Genomic DNA, 21,487 nt, shown 5'->3' with positions numbered 1-21,487 from the left:
AAACATCTTTTTAGCCTGTCTTGATGCTCTCTCCACTTACACATCTTTTTAGCCTGTCTTGATGCTCTCTCCACTAGTTTCACTGGCTGTCTTTTCTGGAGACAATACACATCTTTTTAGCCTGTCTTGATGCTCTCTCCACTCACATTGTTTTGTTTCTTAAAGACTTGATTAGTTGTAAGTATTCGCATTCCAACCATTATTCATGTAAATTGAGTCTGTGTCTTTATAAGCTCTGTTTGTGAACAGAATTCCCACTCACCTGAAGAAGGGGCTTAGAGCTCCGAAAGCTTGTGTGGCTTTTGCTACCAAATAAACCTGTTGGACTTTAACCTGGTGTTGTTAAACTTCTTACTGTGTTTACCCCAGTCCAACGCCGGCATCTCAACATCATGTCTGATCGAAGACAGAGGGTGGTGGTGGATGGAAAATTTTCGGATTGGAGGCAGGTTGCTAGCGGAGTGCCACAGGGATCAGTGCTTGGTCCTCTGCTCTTTGTGATTTTTATTAATGATTTAGAGGAGGGGGCTGAAGGGTGGATCAGTAAATTTGCTGATGACACCAAGATTGGTGGAGTAGTGGATGAGGTGGAGGGCTGTTGTAGGCTGCAAAGAGACATAGATAGGATGCAAAGCTGGGCTGAAAAATGGCAAATGGAGTTTAACCCTGATAAATGTGAGGTGATTCATTTTGGTAGGACTAATTTAAATGTGGATTACAGGGTCAAAGGTAGGGTTCTGAAGACTGTGGAGGAACAGAGAGATCTTGGGGTCCATATCCACAGATCTCTAAAGGTTGCCACTCAAGTGGATAGAGCTGTGAAAAAGGCCTATAGTGTGTTAGCTTTTATTAACAGGGGGTTGGAGTTTAAGAGCCATGGGGTTATGCTGCAACTGTACAGGACCTTGGTGAGACCACATTTGGAATATTGTGTGCAGTTCTGGTCACCTCACTATAAGAAGGATGTGGAAGCGCTGGAAAGAGTGCAGAGGAGATTTACCAGGATGCTGCCTGGTTTGGAGGGTAGGTCTTATGAGGAAAGGTTGAGGGAGCTGGGGCTGTTCTCTCTGGAGCGGAGGAGGCTGAGGGGAGACTTAATAGAGGTTTATAAAATGATGAAGGGGATAGATAGAGTGAACGTTCAAAGACTATTTCCTCGGGTGGATGGAGCTATTACAAGGGGGCATAATTATAGGGTTCATGGTGGGAGATATAGGAAGGATATCAGAGGTAGGTTCTTTACGCAGAGAGTGGTTGAGGTGTGGAATGGACTGCCTGCAGTGATAGTGGAGTCAGACACTTTAGGAACATTTAAGCGGTTATTGGATAGGCACATGGAGCACACCAGGATGATAGGGAGTGGGATAGCTTGATCTTGGTTTCAGATAAAGCTCGGCACAACATCGTGGGCCGAAGGGCCTGTTCTGTGCTGTACTGTTCTATGTTCTATGTTCTCTCCCGTACAGGAACAGATGGAATTGCTTGGCTCCAAAAATGATCCGTACTGCTTCCCGTTCAATCTGGGCATAGTTACTTTCAGCTTTGCTCAAGGTTCGAGAAGTAAAAGCAATGGGTCTTTCTTCACCCAATGGCATAATGTGGGAGACCACCATTCCAATGCCATAAAGACAGGCATCACAAGCTAACTGTATGGGTAAAGTATGATCAAAGTGCGTGAGAGCTTCAGCAATACTTCTTTGGCTTACGTAAAGGTGTTATTACATTGATCCAATGAGTTCCACATCTTGTTCTGGCACAAGGGATTAGGAGTAATGGTTTCAGAATTGTTTGAGACAAATCTTCCATAGTAATTCAACAATCCCAGGAAGGAATGTAACTGGTTAATATTCTGAGGTGCAGGCACCTCTGTAATGGCCTTAACCTTAGCAGATGTGTGAAGGCCAGTGGCGTCAATCATGTGTCCCCAAATACTCAATGGAGGATTGGAAAAAACTCACGCTTGTCCTTATGGATTCTCAGACCATAGTCTTCCAAACTCTGAAGGGTGGCATCCAAGTATCAAAGGTGATACTTGGATGCCACTCTTCATCTCTTCCAGTGACTGGGATGTCATCCAGACAGCACTGGACTCCACTCAGTACACTCAGGGTCTGATCCATTGCCCTTTGAAACAATGGAAGGTTTCCTGACACAGTATGTAGATAGGCCAACAAGAGGTGAGGCCACATTGGGTTTGGTACTGGGTAATGAACCAGGCCAGGTGTTAGATTTGGAGGTAGGTGAACACTTTGGTGATAGTGACCACAATTCGGTTACGTTTACTTTAGCGATGGAAAGGGATAGGTATATACCGCAGGGCAAGAGTTATAGTTGAGGGAAAGGAAATTATGATGCGATTAGGCGTGATTTAGGATGCATAGGATGTGGAAGGAAACTGCAGGGGATGGGCACAATTGAAATGTGGAGCTTGTTCTAGGAACAGCTACTGCGTGTCCTTGATAAGTATGTACCTGTCAGGCAGGGAGGAAGTGGTCGAGCGAGGGAACCGTGGTTTACTAAAGAAGTTGAATCTCTTGTGAAGAGGAAGAAGGAGACTTATGTAAAGATGAGACTTGAAGGCTCAGTTAGGGCACTTGAGAGTTACAAGTTAGCCAGGAAGGACCTAAAGAGAGAGCTAAGAAGAGCAAGAAGAGACATGAGAAGTCTTTGGCAGGTAGGATCAAGGAAAACCCTAAAGCTTTCTATCGGTATGTCAGGGATAAAAGAATGACTAGGGTAAGATTAGGGCCAATCAAGGACAGTAGTGGGAAGTTGTGCGTGGAGTCTGAAGAGATAGGAGAGGCGCTAAATGAATATTTTTCGTCAGTATTCACTCAGGAAAAAGACAATGTTGTCGAAGAGAATACTGAGATACAGGGTATTAGACTAGACGGGATTGAGGTTCATAAGGAGGAGGTGTTAGCAATTCTGGAAAGTGTGAAAATAGATAAGTCCCCTGGGCCGGATGGGATTTATCCTCTGGAAGGCTAGGGAGGAGATTGCAGAGCCTTTGGCTTTGATCTTTGTGTCGTCATTGTCTACAGGAACAGTGCCAGAAGACTGGAGGATAGCAAATGTTGTCCCCTTGTTCAAGAAGGGGAGTAGGGACAACCCTGGTAATTATAGACCGGTGAGCCTTACTTCTGTTGTGGGCAAAGTATTGGAAAGGATTATAAGAGATAGGATTTATAATCACCTAGAAAGAAATAATTTGATTAGGGATAGTCAGCACGGTTTTGTGAAGGGTAGGTCGTGCCTCACAAACCTTATTGAGTTCTTTGAGAAGGTGACCAAAGAGGTGGATGAGGGTAAAGCGGTTGATATGGTGTATATGGATTTCAGCAAAGCGTTTGATAAGGTTCCCCATGGTAAGCTTTTGCAGAAAATACGGACACATGGGATTGAGGGTGATTTAGTGGTTTGGATCAGGAATTGGCTAGCTGTAAGAAAACAGAGGGTGGTGGTTGATGAAATATTCATCCTGGAGTTCAGTTACTAGTGGTGTACCGCAAGGATCTGTTTTGGGGCCACTGCTGTTTGTCATTTTTATTAATGATTTGGATGAGGGCGTGGAAGGATGGATTAGTAAATTTGCGGATGACACTAAAGTCGGTGGAGTTGTAGACACTGCGGAGGGAAGTGGCAGGTTACAGAGGGACATAGATAAGCTGCAGAGCTGGGCTGAGAGGTGGCAAATGGAGTTTAATGCGGAAAAGTGTGAGGTGATTCACCTTGGAAGGAGTAACAGGAATACAGAGTACTGGGCTAATGGTAAGATACTTGGTAGTGTGGATGAACAGAGGGATCTGGGTGTCCATGTGCATAGATCCCTGAAAGTTGGCACCCAGGTTGATAGGGTTGTTAAGGCGGCGTACGCTGTGTTAGCTTTTATTGGTAGAGGGATTGAGTTTCGGAGCCAGGAGGTCATGCTGCAACTGTACAAAACTCTGGTGCGGCCGCATTTGGAGTATTGCGTACAGTTCTGGTCGCCGTATTATAGGAAAGATGTGGAAGTGTTGGAAAGGGTGCAGAGGAGATTTACCAGGATGTTGCCTGGTATGGTGGGAAAATCATATGAGGAAAGGCTGAGGGGCTTGAGGTTGTTTTCATTAGAGAGAAGAAGGTTAAGAGGTGACTTAATAGAGGAATACAAGATGATCAGAGGATTAGGTAGGGTGCATAGTGAGAGCCTTTTTCCTTGGATGGTGTTGACTAGCACGAGGGGACATAGCTTTAAATTGAGGGGTGAGAGATATAGGACAGATGTTAGAGGTAGGTTCTTTACTCAGAGAGTAGTAAGGGCGTGGAATGCCCTGCCTGCAGCAGTGGTGGACTTGTCAACGTTGAGAGCGTTCAAGTGGTTATTGGATGAACATATGGATGATATTCGAATAGTGTAGATCAGAGGGGCTTTAGATTGGTACCACTGGTCGGCGCAACATCGAGGGCCGAAGGGCCTGTACTGCACTGTAATGTTCTATGTTCTATGTTCTATGAATGGTGGACCAGAACGGGCTGCGGGCCACCTTCCCGTACCTAGATAACGTCACCAAATGCAGCCATGATCAGCAGGACCACGACGCAAACCTCAATAAATTCCTTCACACGGCCGCTTTCCTTAACCTGACCTACAATAAGGAGAAGTGTGTCTTCCGCACTCACCGCCTCGCCATCCTGGGGTATGTAGTGGAGAACGGGGTCATCAGCCCTGATCCTGACCGCATGCGCCCCCTCATGGAACTTCCCCTTCCCACCAATCTCAAAGCACTGAGGAGATGCCTGGGCCTCTTCTCATACTACGCCCTGTGGGTCCCTAATTATGCGGATAAGGCCCGTCCGCTTATCAAATCCATCCTTTTTCCCCTGTCGGGAGAGGCCCGCTTGGGTTCGACCGCATCAAAGCGGACATCGCGAAGGCCACGATGCACGCTGTGGACGAGTCAATCCCCTTCCAGGTGGAGAGTGATGCGTCTGACGTCGCCCTGGCCGCCACCCTTAACCAGGCGGGCAGACCCGTGGCCTTCTTCTCACGAACCCTCCAAGGCTCGGAAATTCGACACTCCTCTGTCGAGAAGGAGGCTCAGGCCATCGTCGAAGCGGTGCGACACTGGCGCCACTACTTAGCTGGCCGATGGTTCACTTTGCTCACGGACCAACATTCGGTGGCTTTTATGTTCAACAACGTGCAGAGGGGCAAGATTAAGAACGATAAGATACTGAGATGGAGGATTGAGCTCTCCGCTTACAATTATGATATCTTATACCGGCCCGGGAAGCTCAATGAGCCTCCGGACGCTCTGTCTCGCGGAACATGTGCCAGCGCACAAGTGAATCAGCTACAGACTCTCCACGATGACCTCTGTCACCCGGGAGTCACCAGGCTCTACCATTTTATTAAGGCCCGTAACCTGCCCTATTCTGTTGAGGACGTCCGGTCTATAACCAGACACTGCCCGGTCTGCGCGGAGTGTAAGCCGCACTTCTATCGGCCGGACAGGGCACACCTCATAAAAGCCACCCGCCCCTTTGAACGCCTCAGCATTGATTTCAAAGGGCCCCTTCCTTAGAACCATAGAACCATAGAAAATTACAGCTCAGAAACAGGCCTTTTGGCCCTTCTTGTCTGTGCCGAACCATTTTTTGCCTAGTCCCACTGACCTGCACTTGGACCATATCCCTCCACACCCCTCTCATCCATTAACCCGTCCAAGTTTTTCTTAAATGTTAAAAGTGACCCCGCATTTACCACTTTATCCGGCAGCTCATTCCACACTCCCACCACTCTCTGCGTGAAGAAGCCCCCCCTAATATTCCCTTTAAACTTTTCTCCTTTCACCCTTAACCCATGCCCTCTGGTTTTTTTCTCCCCTAGCCTCAGCGGAAAAAGCCTGCTTGCATTCACTCGATCTATACCCATCAAAATCTTATACACCTCTATCAAATCTCCCCTCAATCTTCTACGCTCCAGGGAATAAAGTCCCAACCTATTCAATCTCTCTCTGTAACTCAGCTTCTCAAGTCCTGGCAACATCCTTGTGAACCTTCTCTGCACTCTTTCAACCTTATTTACATCCTTCCTGTAACTAGGTGACCAAAACTGTACACAATACTCCAAATTTGGCCTCACCAATGCCTTATATAACCTTGATGTGGAGATGCCGGCGTTGGACTGGGGTAAACACAGTAAGAAGTTTAACAACACCAGGTTAAAGTCCAACAGGTTTATTTGGTAGCAAAAGCCACACAAGCTTTCGAGGCTCTGAGCCCCTTCTTCAGGTGAGTGGGAATTCTGTTCACAAACAGAACTTATAAGACACAGACTCAATTTACATGAATAATGGTTGGAATGCGAATACTTACAACTAATCCAGTCTTTAAGAAACAAAACAATGGGAGTGGAGAGAGCATCAAGACAGGCTAAAAAGATGTGTATTGTCTCCAGACAAGACAGCCAGTGTCTTGGCTGGCTGGCTGTCTTGTCTGGAGACAATACACATCTTTTTAGCCTGTCTTGATGCTCTCTCCACTCCCATTGTTTTGTTTCTTAAAGACTGGATTAGTTGTAAGTATTCGCATTCCAACCATTATTCATGTAAATTGAGTCTGTGTCTTATAAGTTCTGTTTGTGAACAGAATTCCCACTCACCTGAAGAAGGGGCTCAGAGCCTCGAAAGCTTGTGTGGCTTTTGCTACCAAATAAACCTGTTGGACTTTAACCTGGTGTTGTTAAACTTCTTATTATATAACCTTACCATAACACTCCAACTTTTATACTCGATACTCCGATTTATAAAGGCCAATGTACCAAAGGCACTCTTTACGACCCTATCCACCTGTGACGTCACTTTTAGGGAATTCTGTACCTGTATTCCCAGATCCCTCTGTTCAACTGCACTCTTCAGAGTCCTACCATTTACCCTGTACGTTCTACTTTGGTTTGTCCTTCCAAAGTGCAATATCTCACACTTGTCTGCGTTAAATTCCATTTGACATTTTTCAGCCCATTTTTCTAGTTGGTCCAAATCCCTCTGCAAGCTTTGAAAACCTTCCTCACTGTCCACTACACCTCCAATCTTTGTATCATCAGCAAACTTGCTGATCCAATTTACCACATTATCATCCAGATCATTGACATAGATGACAAACAACAATGGACCCAACACCGATCCCTGCGACACATCACTAATCACAGGCCTCCACTCAGAGAAGCAATCCTCCACAACCACTCTCTGGCTTCTTCCATTGAGCCAGTGTCTAATCCAATCTACTACCTCCCCATGTATACCTAGCGACTGAACCTTCCTAACTAACCTCCCATGAGGGACCTTGTCAAAGGCCTTGCTGAAATCCAGGTAGACAACATCCACCGCCTTCCATTCATCCACTTTCCTGGTAACCTCCTCGAAAAACTCTAATAGATTGGTCAAACATGACCTACCACGCACAAAGCCATGTTGACTCTCCCTAATAAGTCCCTGTCTATCCAAATATTTGTAGATCCTATCCCTTATCACACCTTCCAATAACTTGCCCACCACCGACGTCAAACTTACTGGCCTATAATTTCCCGGATTTCTTTTGGAACCATTTTTAAACAACGGAACAACATGAGCCACCCTCCAATCATCCGGCACCTCCCCCATGAATACTGACATTTTAAATATGTCTGCCAGGGCCCCTGCAAGTTCAACACTAGCTTCCCTCAAGGTCCGTGGGAATACCCTGTCCGGTCCTAGGGATTTATCCACTCTGATTTGCCTCAAGACAGCGAGCACCTCCTCCCCTTTAATCTGTAAAGGTTCCATGACCTCCCTACCTGTTTGCCCTATTTCCGTAGACTCCATGCCCGTTTCCTCAGTAAATACGGATGCAAAAAAACCATTTAGTATCTCCCCCATCTCTTTTGGTTCCATACACAGTCTACCACTCTGGTCTTCAAGAGGACCAATTTTATCCCTCACTATCTTTTTGCTCCTAACATACCTATAGAAGCTCTTTGGATTTTCCTTCACTCTGTCTGCCAAAGCAACCTCATGTCTTCTTTTAGCCCTCCTGATTTCCCTCTTAAGTAGCTTCTTGCACTTTTTATACTCCTCGAGCATCTGATCTGTTCCTTGCTGCCTGTACATTTCATACAATGTACGTTTCTTCTGACCGCAACATCCATTTCCTCAACGTTATAGATGAGTACTCCCGATTCCTTTTTGCCATTCCCTGCTCGGATATGACTTCAGCCACGGTCGTCAGGGCCCTGCATGGCCTCTTCACCCTGTTTGGTTTCCCTAGCTACATCCATAGCGACCAGGGATCCTCCTTCATGAGTGATGAGCTGCGTCAGTACCTGCTCTCTAAAGGCATAGCCTCGAGTAGGACTACCAGCTATAACCCCAGGGGAAACGGACAGGTAGAGAAGGAGAATGCGACAGCCTGGAAGGCAGTTTTACTAGCGCTACGGTCTAAAGGCCTTCCAGTCACCCGCTGGCAAGAAGTCCTCCCTGATGCACTGCACTCAATTAGGTCACTCCTGTGTACGGCTACCAATGCCACCCCCCATGAGCGGATGTTTGCTTTCCCTAGGAAGTCCTCCTCGGGAATCTCACTACCGTCGTGGCTGACGTACCCAGGCCCCGTTCTGCTCCGGAGGCATGTGCGGCCCCATAAGTCGGACCCCCTGGTCGAAAAGGTCCAGCTCCTCCACGCCAACCCCCAATATGCCTATGTGGCGTACCCCGACGGGCGGGAGGACACGGTCTCTATCCGGGACCTGGCACCTGCGGGTGCCCCAGAGCCCACTATGACCTCCCATCCCACATCCCTAGACCCCTCTGTTGTTCAGATAGCACCAGGTCCACTTACTTCTTTGTCCCCTGTATGCAGCTCGCCTGAGCCCCCGGAGTCACCACATAGGACCCGACCAGAAGGGACGACGGCGGACTCGAGCGGTTCCACCCTGCCATCTGAAACAACACCTCAACCAGTACTATGGCGGTCGCAGCGACGGATCAAACTGCCCGACAGGCTGAACCTGTGAGGGGTCGACGTCTTACTTCAGCTTCGTGACTCTTGTACATATATCTTAGTGCCTCTGTATATATTGTTCCACCCATCTCACCCCCGCCGGACTCTTTTTTTAAAGAGGGGGTCAATGTGGTGACCCAATGTAATTACATGTTGTATACCTGGACACACCCCTGCTGCACCTGACCCGAGACTCCTCCCTTTCCACCTGAACGAGGTATAAAGGTGACGGTTCCTTCCCCCTGCCTCAGTCTGGGCCAGGTTAGCTACAAGGGTGTGTTCCAGTTCTTTGCGATTAAAAGCCTGTTATTTTCACTCACTCGCTGGAGTCCTCGTAAATTGATGGTGCGTCAGCATATCCCTCCATCCATGAACCCGTCCAAGTTTTTCTTAAATGTTAAAAGCATTTACCCACTTTATCCGGCAGCTCATTCCACACTCCTACCACTCTCCGCGTGAGGACACGGTCCTCTGTATGCAGCTCGCCCCTAATATTCCCTTTAAACTTTTCTCCTTTCACCCTTAACCCATGCCCTCTGGTTTGTTTCTCCCCTAACCTCAGTGGAAAAAGCCTGCTTGCATTCACTCTATCTATACCCATCAAAATCTTATACACCTCTATCAAATCTCCCCTCATTCTTCTACGCTCCAGGGAATAAAGTCCCAACCTATTCAATCTCTCTCTGTAACTCAGCTTCTCAAGTCCCAGCAACATCCTTGTGAACCTTCTCTGCACTCTTTCAACCTTATTTGCATCCTTCCTGTAACTGGGTGACCAAAACTGTACACAATACTCCAAATTCGGCCTCACCAATGCCTTATATAACCTTACCATAACACTCCAACTTTTATACTCGATACTCCGATTTATAAAGTACCAAAGGCACTCTTTACAACCCTATCCACCTGTGACGTCACTTTTAGGGAATTCTGTACCTGTATTCCCAGATCCCTCTGTTCAACTGCACTCTTCAGAGTCCTACCATTTACCCTGTACGTTCTACTTTGGTTTGTCATTCCAAAGTGCAATATCTCACACTTGTCTGCGTTAAATTCCATTTGCCATTTTTCAGCCCATTTTTCTAGTTGGTCCAAATCCCTCTGCAAGCTTTGAAAACCTTCCTCACTGTCCACTCCACCTCCAATCTTTGTATGTTTGAGAAGTGTTGAATGATTGTGATTAGTCTCAAAAAAGTCATTTTATGACTAATGGGCCATTCATAACAATATTCCATCAAATGTCTTTCCAACAATGCAATTCGTTTCTGTAGTACCAAAATAAGTTTCTTTTAATTTCAATACTACCAGCACCCCACCTCTTCTTGCAGCATGGAATATTAAATTCCCAATCCTATTTTGAGCCAGGTATTTTATTGCCATGATAATCACAATCCTATGTGGTGACTTGTGCCTGCACTTACTAGTCTCATTTACCACACATGTATTCACACTTCCAGTGTCTTGCATTTGCACTGTTTGATCCATCATTTCTGAACTATTCTTTACTCTCATGCTATTTGTTTCACCCAATCCTTGCAACTTGTTTATCCTCCAATATTTCATCCTGGTATCCGAACTCTGCCAAACTAGTTTAAACCTTCTCCCACAGCACAAGTTATCATTTACACCAGCACATTGGTCCTAGCTTGAACAGGTCCCTCCTGCCTCAAAATTAGTCCCAATGTCCCAGGAATCTAAAATCCTCCTTCCTACACCATTTTGCCAATAACATGTCTTATCCTAATATTCTATACTTGCTCTGTGGTACAGAGGGGCATTTCCAACATACTTTTGCTCATGGTTAAAATCCATTTACCTGTCTTGGTTTAACTCATTTGATTAATTGGTCTGAAAAGTACAGGCTCCCACAGAACTCTATTTCAAAATGCCCCAAGGATATGGCCCTCACCTACTTGCCATCATTTTTGTTTCATTTCATCAAATTGCTAACAACTAAGCAGCATAAATATATTCTATGATCATGAACATAGACAAACTCCACTGTGTGGAGTTTGCACATTCTCCTCGTGTCTGCGTGGGTTTCCTCCGGGTCCTCCGGTTTCCTCCCACAGTCCAAAGATGTGCAGGTTAGGTTGATTGGCCATGCTACAAAATTGCCCCTTAGTGTCCTGAGATGGGTAGGGTAGAGGGATTAGTGGGTAAAATATGTAGGGATATAGGGATAGGGCCTGGGTGGGATTGTGGTCGGTGCAGACTCGATGGGCCGAATGGCCTCTTTCTGTACTGTAGGGTTTCTATGAATTCTAGGTTGAGTACTTTATGACTTTTTGTTAAAAGACAAACCTCAGCAGAGTTTTCCCTTGAACTAGTTCCCGTTGCAGCTTTATAGAACCTTAGTTAGGCCGCACTTGGAATATAGTGTTCAATTCTGGTCGCCACACTACCAGAAGGATGTGGAGGCTTTGGAGAGGGTACAGAAAAGATTTACCAGGATGTTGCCTGGTATGGAGGGCATTAGCTATGAGGAGAGGTTGGAGAAACTTGGTTTGTTCTCACTGAAGCAATGGAGGTTGAGGGGAGACCTGATAGAAGTCTACAAGATTACGAGAGGCATGGACAGAGTGGATAGTCAAAGAACAAAGAACATTACAGCACAGGAACAGGCCCTTCGGCCCCCTAAGCCTGCACCGATCATGTGTTCCTAACTAGACCATCCGTTTGTATCCCTCTATTCCCAGTCTGTTCATGTGGCTATCTAGATAAGTCTTAAATGATTCTAGCATGTCTGCCTCAACCACCTTGCTTGGTAGTGCATTCCAGGCCCCCACCACCCTCTGTGTAAAATACGTCCCCCGCATATCTGTATTGAACCTTGCCCCCCTTACCTTGAACCTGTGAACCCTTGTGTTTGTCATTTCTGACCTGGGAAAAAGCTTCCAACTGTTCACCCTATCTATGCCCTTCATAATTTTATAAACTTCTATTAGGTCGCCCCTCAACCTCCGTCTTTCCAGGGAGAACAACCCTAGTTTACTCAATCTCACCTCATAGCTAATACTCTCCATACCAGGCAACATCCTGGTAAACCTTTTCTGCACTCTCTCGAAAGCCTCAACATCCTTCTGGTAGTGTGGTGACCAGAACTGGACGCAGTATTCCAGATGTGGCCTAACCAACGTTCTATATAACTGCAACATCATATGCCAACTTTTATACTCTATGCCCCGTCCAATAAAGGCAAGCATGCCATATGCCTTCTTCACCACCTTTTCCACCAGTGCTGCCACCTTTAAGGATCTGTGGACTTGCACACCCAGATCCCTGTGTGTTTATACTCCTGATGGTTCTGCCATTTATTGTATAGCTCCCCCCGCATTAGATCTACCAAAATGCATCACTTCGCTTTTATCTGGATTAAATTCCATCTGCCATTTCTCCACCCAATTTTCCAGCCTATCTATATCCTGCTGTATTCTCTGATAATGTTCATCACTATCCGCAACTCCAGCAATCTTTGTGTCGTCCGCAAACTTACTAATCAGACCAGCTACATCTTCCACCAAATCATTTATATATATATCACAAACAGCAGAGGTCCCAGTACAGAGCCCTGCGGAACACCATTAGTCACAGACCTCCAATCAGAAAAAGACCCCTCCACTGCTACACTCTGCCTTCTATGGCCAAGCCAGTTCTGTACCCATCTGGCTAGTTCACCTTTGATCCCGTGAGATTTAACCTTTTGCACCAGCCTGCCGTGAGGGACCTTGTCAAATGCTTTACTAAAATCCATGTAGACAACATCCACGGCCCTTCCCTTGTCAATTATTTTTGTCACCTCCTCAAAAAACTCAACCAAATTTGTGAGGCATGACCTCCCTTGTACAAAACCATGTTGTCTATCGCTAATGAGACTATTCAGTTCTAAATGTGTATAGATCCTATCTCTAAGAATCTTCTCCAACAATTTCCCTACCACGGACGTCAAGCTCACTGGCCTATAATTATCCGGGTTATCCTTGCTACCCTTCTTAAGGGTCCTCTGGGACCTCACCTGTGTCCAATGAAGAAACAAAGATTTCTGTTAGAGGCCCAGCAATTTCATCTCTTGTCTCTCTCAGTAATCTAGGACAGATGCCATCTGGCCCTGGGGATTTGTCTACCTTAATGCTTCCTAAAACACCTAACACTTCCTCCTTTGTAATTGCGATTTGTTCTAACGGGTGGGTCTACACATCCCTCTGAATCACTACCAATCAACGTGTCCCTCTCCTTTGTGAATACTGATGCAAAGTATTCATTTAGGATCTCACCTACTTCCTTGGGTTCTTAGCATAATTCCCCTCCTTTGTTCTTGAGAGGTCCAACTCTTTCTCTGACAACCCTCTTGTTCCGAACATATGTATAAAATGCCTTAATCCTGTCTACCAAGGACATTTTGTGACCCCTTTTTGCCCTTCTAACTCCCTGATTGAGTTCTTTTCTACTTTCTCTGTATTCCTCCAGTGCTTCATCTGTTTTTAGCTGCCTGGACCTTATGTATGCCTCTTTTTTCTTTTTGATTAGACCCACAATTTCCCTGGTTATCCACGGCTCTCAAATCCTACCTTTCCTGTCCTTCCTTTTTACAGGCACATGCCTGTCCTGCACTCCTAACAACTGTTCCTTAAAAGACTCCCACATGCCAGATGTGGATTTACTCTCGAACAGCCTCTTCCAATCAACAGCCACCGAATCCTGCCTAATCTGGCTGTAGTTAGCCTTCCCACAATTCAGCACCTTACCCATAGGACAACACTCATCCTTTTCCATGACTATCCGAAAGTTTACAGAATTGTGGTCACTGTTCGCCACATGTTCCCCCACTGAAACTTTGATGACCTGACCGGGCTCATTCCCCAGTACTAGGTCCAGTATTGCCCCCTCTCTCGTTGGACTATCAACATATTGTTCCAAAGAACCTTCCTGGACACACTGTACAAATTCCTCCCCGTCCGGACCCCCAGCCCTAAGGGATTTCCAGTCTATATGAGGGAAATTAAAGTCTCCCACTACAACAACCTATTTTTTCTACACCTGTCCAGAATCTCCTTACATATCCATTCTTCAACTTCTCGTGGGCTGTTAGGAGGCCTGTAGTATACCCACAGCATAGTGACTGCGCCCTTCCTGTTTCTGAGCTCTACCCAGTGTCTCGTTACATGATCCTTCCAAATTGTCCATCCTCTGTACCGTTGTAATATGCTCCCTAACCAGTATTGCTACTCCCCCACCTCTTCTAGCCCCTCCTCTATCTCGCCTAAAACACTTATACCCCGGAATATTCAGCTGCCAGTCCTGTCCTTCTTTTAACCAAGTCTCTGTCATTGCAACCACATCCAGGTTCCGCGCATGCATTAAGGCTCTAAGTTCATCTGTCTTGCCCGTTACGCTCCTTGCATTGAAGCAGATGCACTCCAGACCTCCAGGCCCACTGAGTTCATCCTCCTCCAGATTGCTCTTCCTCTTAGGTAGCCTTGTCTTGGCCCCATGCTCGTCTCCAGTCTATACGCTTGCTGACCTATTGTTCTGATCCCCACCCCCCGCCACATTAGTTTAAACCCACCCGAACCACACTAGCAAACCTCCCAGCCAGGATATTGGTGCCCCTCCAGTTCAGGTGTAACCCGTTCTTATTGTACAGGTCCCATCCATTCATAGTCAGAAGCTTTTTCCCAGGGTGGAAGAGTCAATTACTAGGGGGCATAGATTTAAGGTGCGAGGGGCAAGGTTTAAAGGAGATGTACGAGGCAGATTTTTTACACAGAGTGGTGGGTGCCTGGAACTCGTTGCCGGGGGAGGTAGTGGAAGCGGATATGGTAGTGGTGTTTAAGGGGCGTCTTGGCAAGTACATGATTGGGATGGGAATAGAGGGATATGGTCCCCGGAAGAGTAGGGGGTTTTAGTTAAGTCGGGCAGCATGCTCGGTGCAGGCTTGGCGGGCCGAAGGGCCTGTTCCTGTGCTGTAAGTTTCTTTGTTCGAGTTCTGTTTAGTGCTCGAGTACAGGTACTGATCAGTGTTTTTTCAGGACACAGGTTGGGCTGTCTCAATATAAAACTGCACTTGTGTAGGATTTCAGGCCTAATGTTGTCTGTTTTTTGTGGGTTTTGCAGCAATCACTGCAATACTTTCGCAAGCATAATCCAATGAAAGTTCATGGTCACCTCACCCTCTGAGGTCATTGCTGGCAAGGCCAGCATCTGTCTGTCACCCATCCCCATCTGTCCTTGAGCTGGCAGTGGCAAGTCACCTTCTTGAACTGTTCCAGTCCATCTGGCGCAGGTATATATTGTTTTGACTTTTCTGAAGTGGTTGGTACAGCAGAGTCTGCAGTCTTGCCAGATTTTCTTTCCTAAACCATATAAGTAATCCAGATGGCTTTTTAATGGCAATTGATGATAGTTTCAACTGCTGTGGTGGATTTGAACCCATGTTCCCATGACATTAGCCTAGGCCTCCAGATTATTAGTCCAGTGACATTACCACTATGCTCTCTCCTATACCTTCATTCACAACTAGCTAACTTGCACCATGTAGTGGAAAGGAATCAAATAGTTCAGACACAGATCTTTGTGGGTCCAAGGTGATTAAGAAGGCATATGTCATGCTTGCCTTCATCAGCCGGGGCATTGAGTATAAGAGTTGGGAAATCATGTTGCAGCTATATAGAACATTGCTTAGGCAGCATTTGGAGTATTGTGTGCAATTTTGTAATTGACACTTTGTCTAGGAAAGAGCCTCTATCCACCCTGTCTATGCCTCTCATAGTTTTGTAGACCTCTATCAGGTTTCCCCTTCAGCCTCTGGATTCCCAGTGAAAACAATCCTAGTTTATTCAACCTCTCCTCATAGTCAACACCCTCGAGACCAGGCATTATCCTGGAGTACCTTCTTTGCACTCTCTCCAAAGCTTCCATGTCCTTCTGGTAATGTGGTGACCAGAACCGCACACAATACTCCAAATGCGGCCTAACCAAGGTTTTATATAGCTGCAACACGATTTCCCAACTCTTATACTCAATGCTCCAGCCAATGAAGGCAAGCATGCCATATGTCTTCTTAAATCACCTTGGCCACCTGTGTTGCCACTTTTAGGGAATTGTGGACCTGCCCATCCAGATCCCTCTGTATGTTTAGGTTCACACCTAAATTTGATCCTCCAAAATGCATCACGTCGTATTTGTCCGGGTTAAACGCCATCTGCCATTTCTACGTCCAAGTCTCCAATCTATCTATGTCCTGTTGTATCCTCTGACAATCCTCGGCACTATCCATCTAGCCAGCCCACCCCGAATCCCACCTGATTTTAGTTTTTGTACCTGTCTGCTACGTGGGAACATGCAAGACGCCTTACTAAAGTCCATATAAACTACATCCACAGCCCTTCCCTCATCAATTATTTTTGTCATCTTAATTTTTTTTTTTAAAAAGCAAAATAAAAGGATCGATCACAGTGTTAACAAACCAACATTTATTTTGGTGCAAATTTACAGCAAAGTTAAGGCCTAAGCCCTTTCACGACAGACAAAGCAAAATGCAACACATCAGAAACGCTTCTGTGGCTTATCTGAAGTGGAAGCATTCACTATTACAAAGACATTAGTATAAAAAAATAAGCAGCAATTTGGAGCTCTTAGTTTACGATAACCATTCAATAACATCTTCATGTAGAACCATTACAGGATGCTATAAAAAAGAACAAAAATGCTGTTATGCAAAAACTTAATGAAATTTACTAGAACAAAGCATAGGGTAAAAAAGACCTAATAAAAACAAATACATGGAGGTTTCTTAATGATACTACCTGCAATTCAACGTGCAGGAACAAAAACTAGTTTTCATTATTTGGCGTTAAAGCAGATTTGGCCTCATAACAGGTTAATACAAAATAAAATGGTACACCATATCAACATAAAAACGCCACTGAATTACTATACACATTCCAAAAACAAGGGAAAACCCATCACCCTCCAGTCATTATATAAAACATTTTGAAAAAAGGCAGGAAAAGAAACCAAATTAAAAATGTACACCTAGGCTTTGGCAGTTCTATGTGGTGAAACACTATTATGTGCTTATTTGTTACTATGCTGTTTTTCTGGGAGGTTTTATGATATCAAATGTCAAGTAGCAAGTTGTCTACAAATCAGAAGTTACAAAATAGGGAAACAAAAGCACTAAACCCCCCTCTCCCCGACAACACTTGTGCTAGGAGCTACATTTTAAATTTGGTGATAATATGCAGGTTGGAGCTGTTCAGCTTTCAGCAGCCAATCCTTTCTCCATCTGACCAGTCTCGGTATTGGCTGATGGTTGTTTCGCCAACTGGGATGCATCGGATTCACTGAAATCAAGAGAAAGAACTGAGTTACATGGACGCATTTTATTTGATTAAAATACAATTCATTGCAGACTTAAAAAGGCATGATTGTTATTTTCCTCACCTCCATTAGCTAAATTAGTGAAGACATCAATTAAAATGGCACTGAACACAAAGGACAGCATGGGCGGCACGGTAGCACAGTGGTGAGCACTGCTGCTTCACAGCTCCAGGGACCTCGGTTCGATTCCCGGCTTGGGTCACTGTCTGTGTGGAGTTTGCACATTCTCCTCGTGTCTGCGTGGATTTCCTCCGGTTTCCTCCCACAGTCCAAAGATGTGCGGGTTAGGTTAATTGGCCATGCTAAAAATTGCCCCTTAAAGTGTCCTGAGATGCGTAGGTTAGAGGAATTAGTGGGTAAATATGTAGGGATGTGAGGGTAGGGCCTGGGTGGGATTGTGATCGGTGCAGACTCGATGGGCCGAATGGCCTCTTTCTGTACTGTAGGGTTTCTATGACAGTTTGGATCCTCTGTGCTGAATCACCCTACCTCAACAACATTCCTGGGTTACAGAAGAAAGTGAGTTCCCATTCTCTACTGCTGTACAGTAATTACTTTCTCCCATCCATTGATTAGCAAATTTCCAGCAGTGATAGGATCTGGCCCAGCTGTTACATTCCTTATATTTTGAAGTGACCCATAGTTTAGTCCAATGAATTGCAGCAGTTTACAACAGCCAGTCCTCTGACAGTCTCAGAAGGAGAATGAGAAGGAAAATAACCAATTTGGCTGGGGTTTTGGGAAACAGCACAGAATCATATTACAGTTTTCTGGAGAGGAGATAAGATACTGGGGGAAGTAGTGCAGTGCAAAAGCATAAAAATGAAAATATTTGTAATTATCTACAATAAAGAGCGCTCAGGATGCATTTCCAGAGAGTAAAATTTCCAAACTAGTTCTTACGCATTCAAAGAGGCCAAATATAATTCAATGCTTAAGACTTAAGAAGTTGCATGAAGCCGCAAAGGACAGCCATGTTATTGCATGCCACTAAGTATAAATTAGATAGAGTTAACTTTGAGAATTTAACAAGCTGCAGATTACAAAGGCGTAATATTCTTCATAAAAATAAGCTCTACTATTTTTCATCAATCATACCTCATTAGATGTTAAAGGTGCATAAGAAAGCAAAGTTACCCATGTGATTTAGGCTCAAATCCAGATTGTTAAGATTGTCTATGCAATTTCTGTGGCATGTTACTAAAGAGTCAAAATGTTTTTATAAATTAGGAAAAGTCACAGTAATACCATTGTTCTGATTTTATTAAAAATAACACAAGTTAAGATATAATCGCTTTACTTACAAACTTCTTAACCCTCTCTTCCTTTGAAACATTTGTTAAAACCTACCACTTTGACCAAGCTTTTCCTCAACCCTGCTTTGGCTTGTTGTCAATCTATTACATTAAAGTTACTATATAAATATAAGTTAACAGTATTAGATTGAAATAAACAGAGCTGGAGCAGCAGTTAGTTAATCCACAGCCATCCACCAGAAGCCACAATGAACACACAACCAACAGGAGGAGGGGGAGGGCTCAGCTCCTTTGGAGGAGCAGCAGCAGTTGAAATATGAGCATCAGAATTGGGAAATTTATTTAACGTTTGCAGCAAGCCCCCTTAGTCAATACTGAAATTGTGTACTTTGTGCCAGCTAATGTGATGTCTGTGTTGAATAAGAACTTCATGATGAAAGCCCTCTTGTATATCTCCTGGTAATTCTTTGCAGTGAAGGTAATTCTGTTGGTACGAAACTAAGGAGTGCCAGGAGCCTTGAGCTGTACCTAACGCTGCTCAGCACCAAAATGCCGCTGACTGCATCTTAGCATAATCTCTCCATTACAACCTAACCAATTAATGGCACCTTTTGGACTTTACCATCCTACCTGCTTGCCAGCTTGGACCATACCTACAAAACGTGGTAAAGTAACTAACACATCAAAATTGTTAGAGATCTCTTCAGATCCAGGTCCTCATAATGGATTGTATTCTCCACAAAGCTTTAGACTTCACTTCAATGCACCGACCTGTTTTGTGGCAGCTGCACAGTGTCCGATTTATTCTTCTTTTCATCTCCAGATTTGTTCTCTGTTCGTTTCAAGGATTGGCCTTTCTCTCCATCCTGTGATATAACTTCGCCATTCACCGTTTTAGTAGCTAACAGCAAGTAGGAAAGAGATCAATTAACTAGATTACATGTATTCCTTAACAAGAGCTGAGTATGACACATGATACACCACATCACTAGCAGTTCCAAAGATCTTAGCACAGAAGAAAACATTGAAAATTTCACTCAAATTCCATATTGCAATAAACTCCAGCTGTACAAAAGAGATCTGCACCAATTTTCTATCCTCTCCTGGAGGTACCTAGTCTCTTTTCATTTGTTACATGTGAATAAAGGCATCAAGTGTCAATTGTGTAACTGCAGGATACTTCACAACTGGGCCTCAACTTGTCCACACTCAAACGTCCACATAAAAATCAGTCTCTGGATACCAACCAGGAAAAAGAGCCTTGCCTGATCACCATCCCACCTACTGCAGACCAGCTTTAGCATGTTCAGCATCAGGACACATAAAAGCTTCTACATCTGCATTTTGTAGTTAAGAATCCAGGAGAAGCTGCTGGCTTCTAAACAGGTCAAAAATTTCTCCAACATTAAGTATTAGAAAACACTCTGGAGGCTTGAGATAGATATGCCATGTTTTGAGTTCAAAGCTTTACTTCCTTCTCCCTCCAGTCTCCTCTCCCCTACCAGCTAAACAAACATAATAATGAGATGTGAATATAATGGAAGGTGGACAAAGCCTACTGCTCTTAAACATTAAGAATCCTTGAAGGTTCTTCCTCAGGGACAGTTTTTTGACAGGTAGCAAAGCTCCTATGGCATTGGAAGAGTTAAACTGCTAATCCTGGTTGGGCTACCCAACCTGACCGGGCTACCCAATCTGGACAAGTTGAAATGGTAGGGAACACTTAAGGCCAGCCCACTGGTTCTCCTGATGGGGTGCATCAGGCAAACTACCTGTCCATGCAAAAATATCTTTTGATACTCAGAAAAGACATCAACTGTGGAGAACTGTGCATGATCTGCTGGATCATAAGGTGACAGGATGCTCTGATGAGAGTCAAATATCTTGCTCTGGACAAACAGCAGTTGAAAAAAATGTGTTGCCTCGAGTCACAAATCACAGGAGACTAGCTAATTTTCACCCACCGTATTCAAGAATAGAGAACTGAACAGAACCCAATGTGTTCAGTTAATTCAAAAGGAGGCAAGGGCTGGAAGAAGAGGGATGAACTTTACCAGTCAATTGTTCTTCTGTGTTTTCAACTTTGCTAGCTTCCAGTTGATCACTCTTCTTCTCTTGCTCTCGTGCCTTGATTGCTTCCTCATGCTGCCGCTGGTCAGCGAGTGATTTATTCAGTACTTGCGCAATCACAGAATCACCTTCACCAACCAAGAACATGGATTTGAATTTGTTGTAGATCATATCTGCCTTGAACATGATATCTTGACTGGCTTTGTAGTTTCGCATCTGTCACAAAGGAAAACCAATATAAACATAATCCCATATTACTGATAGAAAATTAATGTTGAACCATCTAATTAAGACTTGGGTTTTCCCAGCACACAGACACTGAGGATATAAATCCTACAGCTCAAGAAACTATACAGCATCAAATACCAGTATTCTTTGCTTCAGCTGCAAGGCCAAGGATAGGCAATTCTTGTGGCAAAACATCCCAATATAATTTCTGTAAAATCAGCCCAAATGCTACTGCACTACAGACTTCTAAGCAGTGCTTTTGTTCAGTTTAAAGTTATCTGCTGCACAAAACCTGAGTCTGTCCCAGTGTTTGAATACTTCTGGAAGGCCTGAGAGCAAAATTATAACCATGTACATCAATGGATTGGATGAGCATAACTTCTTCACAGCACAGCTCATTCTTTACAATAACATGTCATTCACAACTCCAGCACCAATGCAAGGCATACTGCTATGACACACTGGCTACAGGGGAGGTACAGTAAGAAGTCTCACAACACCAGGTTAAAGTCCAACAGGTTTATTTGGCAGCA

At 44.7% G+C, this 21,487-nt stretch overlaps 1 protein-coding gene across 2 annotated transcripts in view; it reads right to left on the bottom strand.

Moving 5' to 3' along the window:
- Positions 1-16,468: 16,468 nt before the first annotated feature.
- Positions 16,469-21,487, bottom strand: part of psip1a (PC4 and SFRS1 interacting protein 1a) — a 78,110-nt gene continuing 73,091 nt past the window's right edge. Inside the window, exons 13-16 of one of the 2 annotated variants that reach the window (XM_078214159.1) lie at positions 20,711-20,942; positions 19,428-19,557; positions 18,538-18,600; positions 16,479-17,363 (exon numbers count right to left, since the gene is read on the bottom strand). In XM_078214159.1, coding sequence (XP_078070285.1) covers positions 18,567-18,600; positions 19,428-19,557; positions 20,711-20,942 — 396 coding nt within the window. In that variant the 3' untranslated portion in view covers positions 16,479-17,363; positions 18,538-18,566. Of the gene's footprint in view, positions 17,364-18,537; positions 18,601-19,427; positions 19,558-20,710; positions 20,943-21,487 lie in introns of both variants that reach the window. The other variant, XM_078214158.1, reaches the window with a different exon arrangement.

This window comes from Mustelus asterias, chromosome 6 (genome assembly GCF_964213995.1).
Source record: "Mustelus asterias chromosome 6, sMusAst1.hap1.1, whole genome shotgun sequence".
Lineage (NCBI taxonomy): Eukaryota > Metazoa > Chordata > Chondrichthyes > Carcharhiniformes > Triakidae > Mustelus > Mustelus asterias.
Note: the sequence above shows the minus strand (reverse complement) of the source record. Positions and strands in the feature narration are given on the sequence as shown.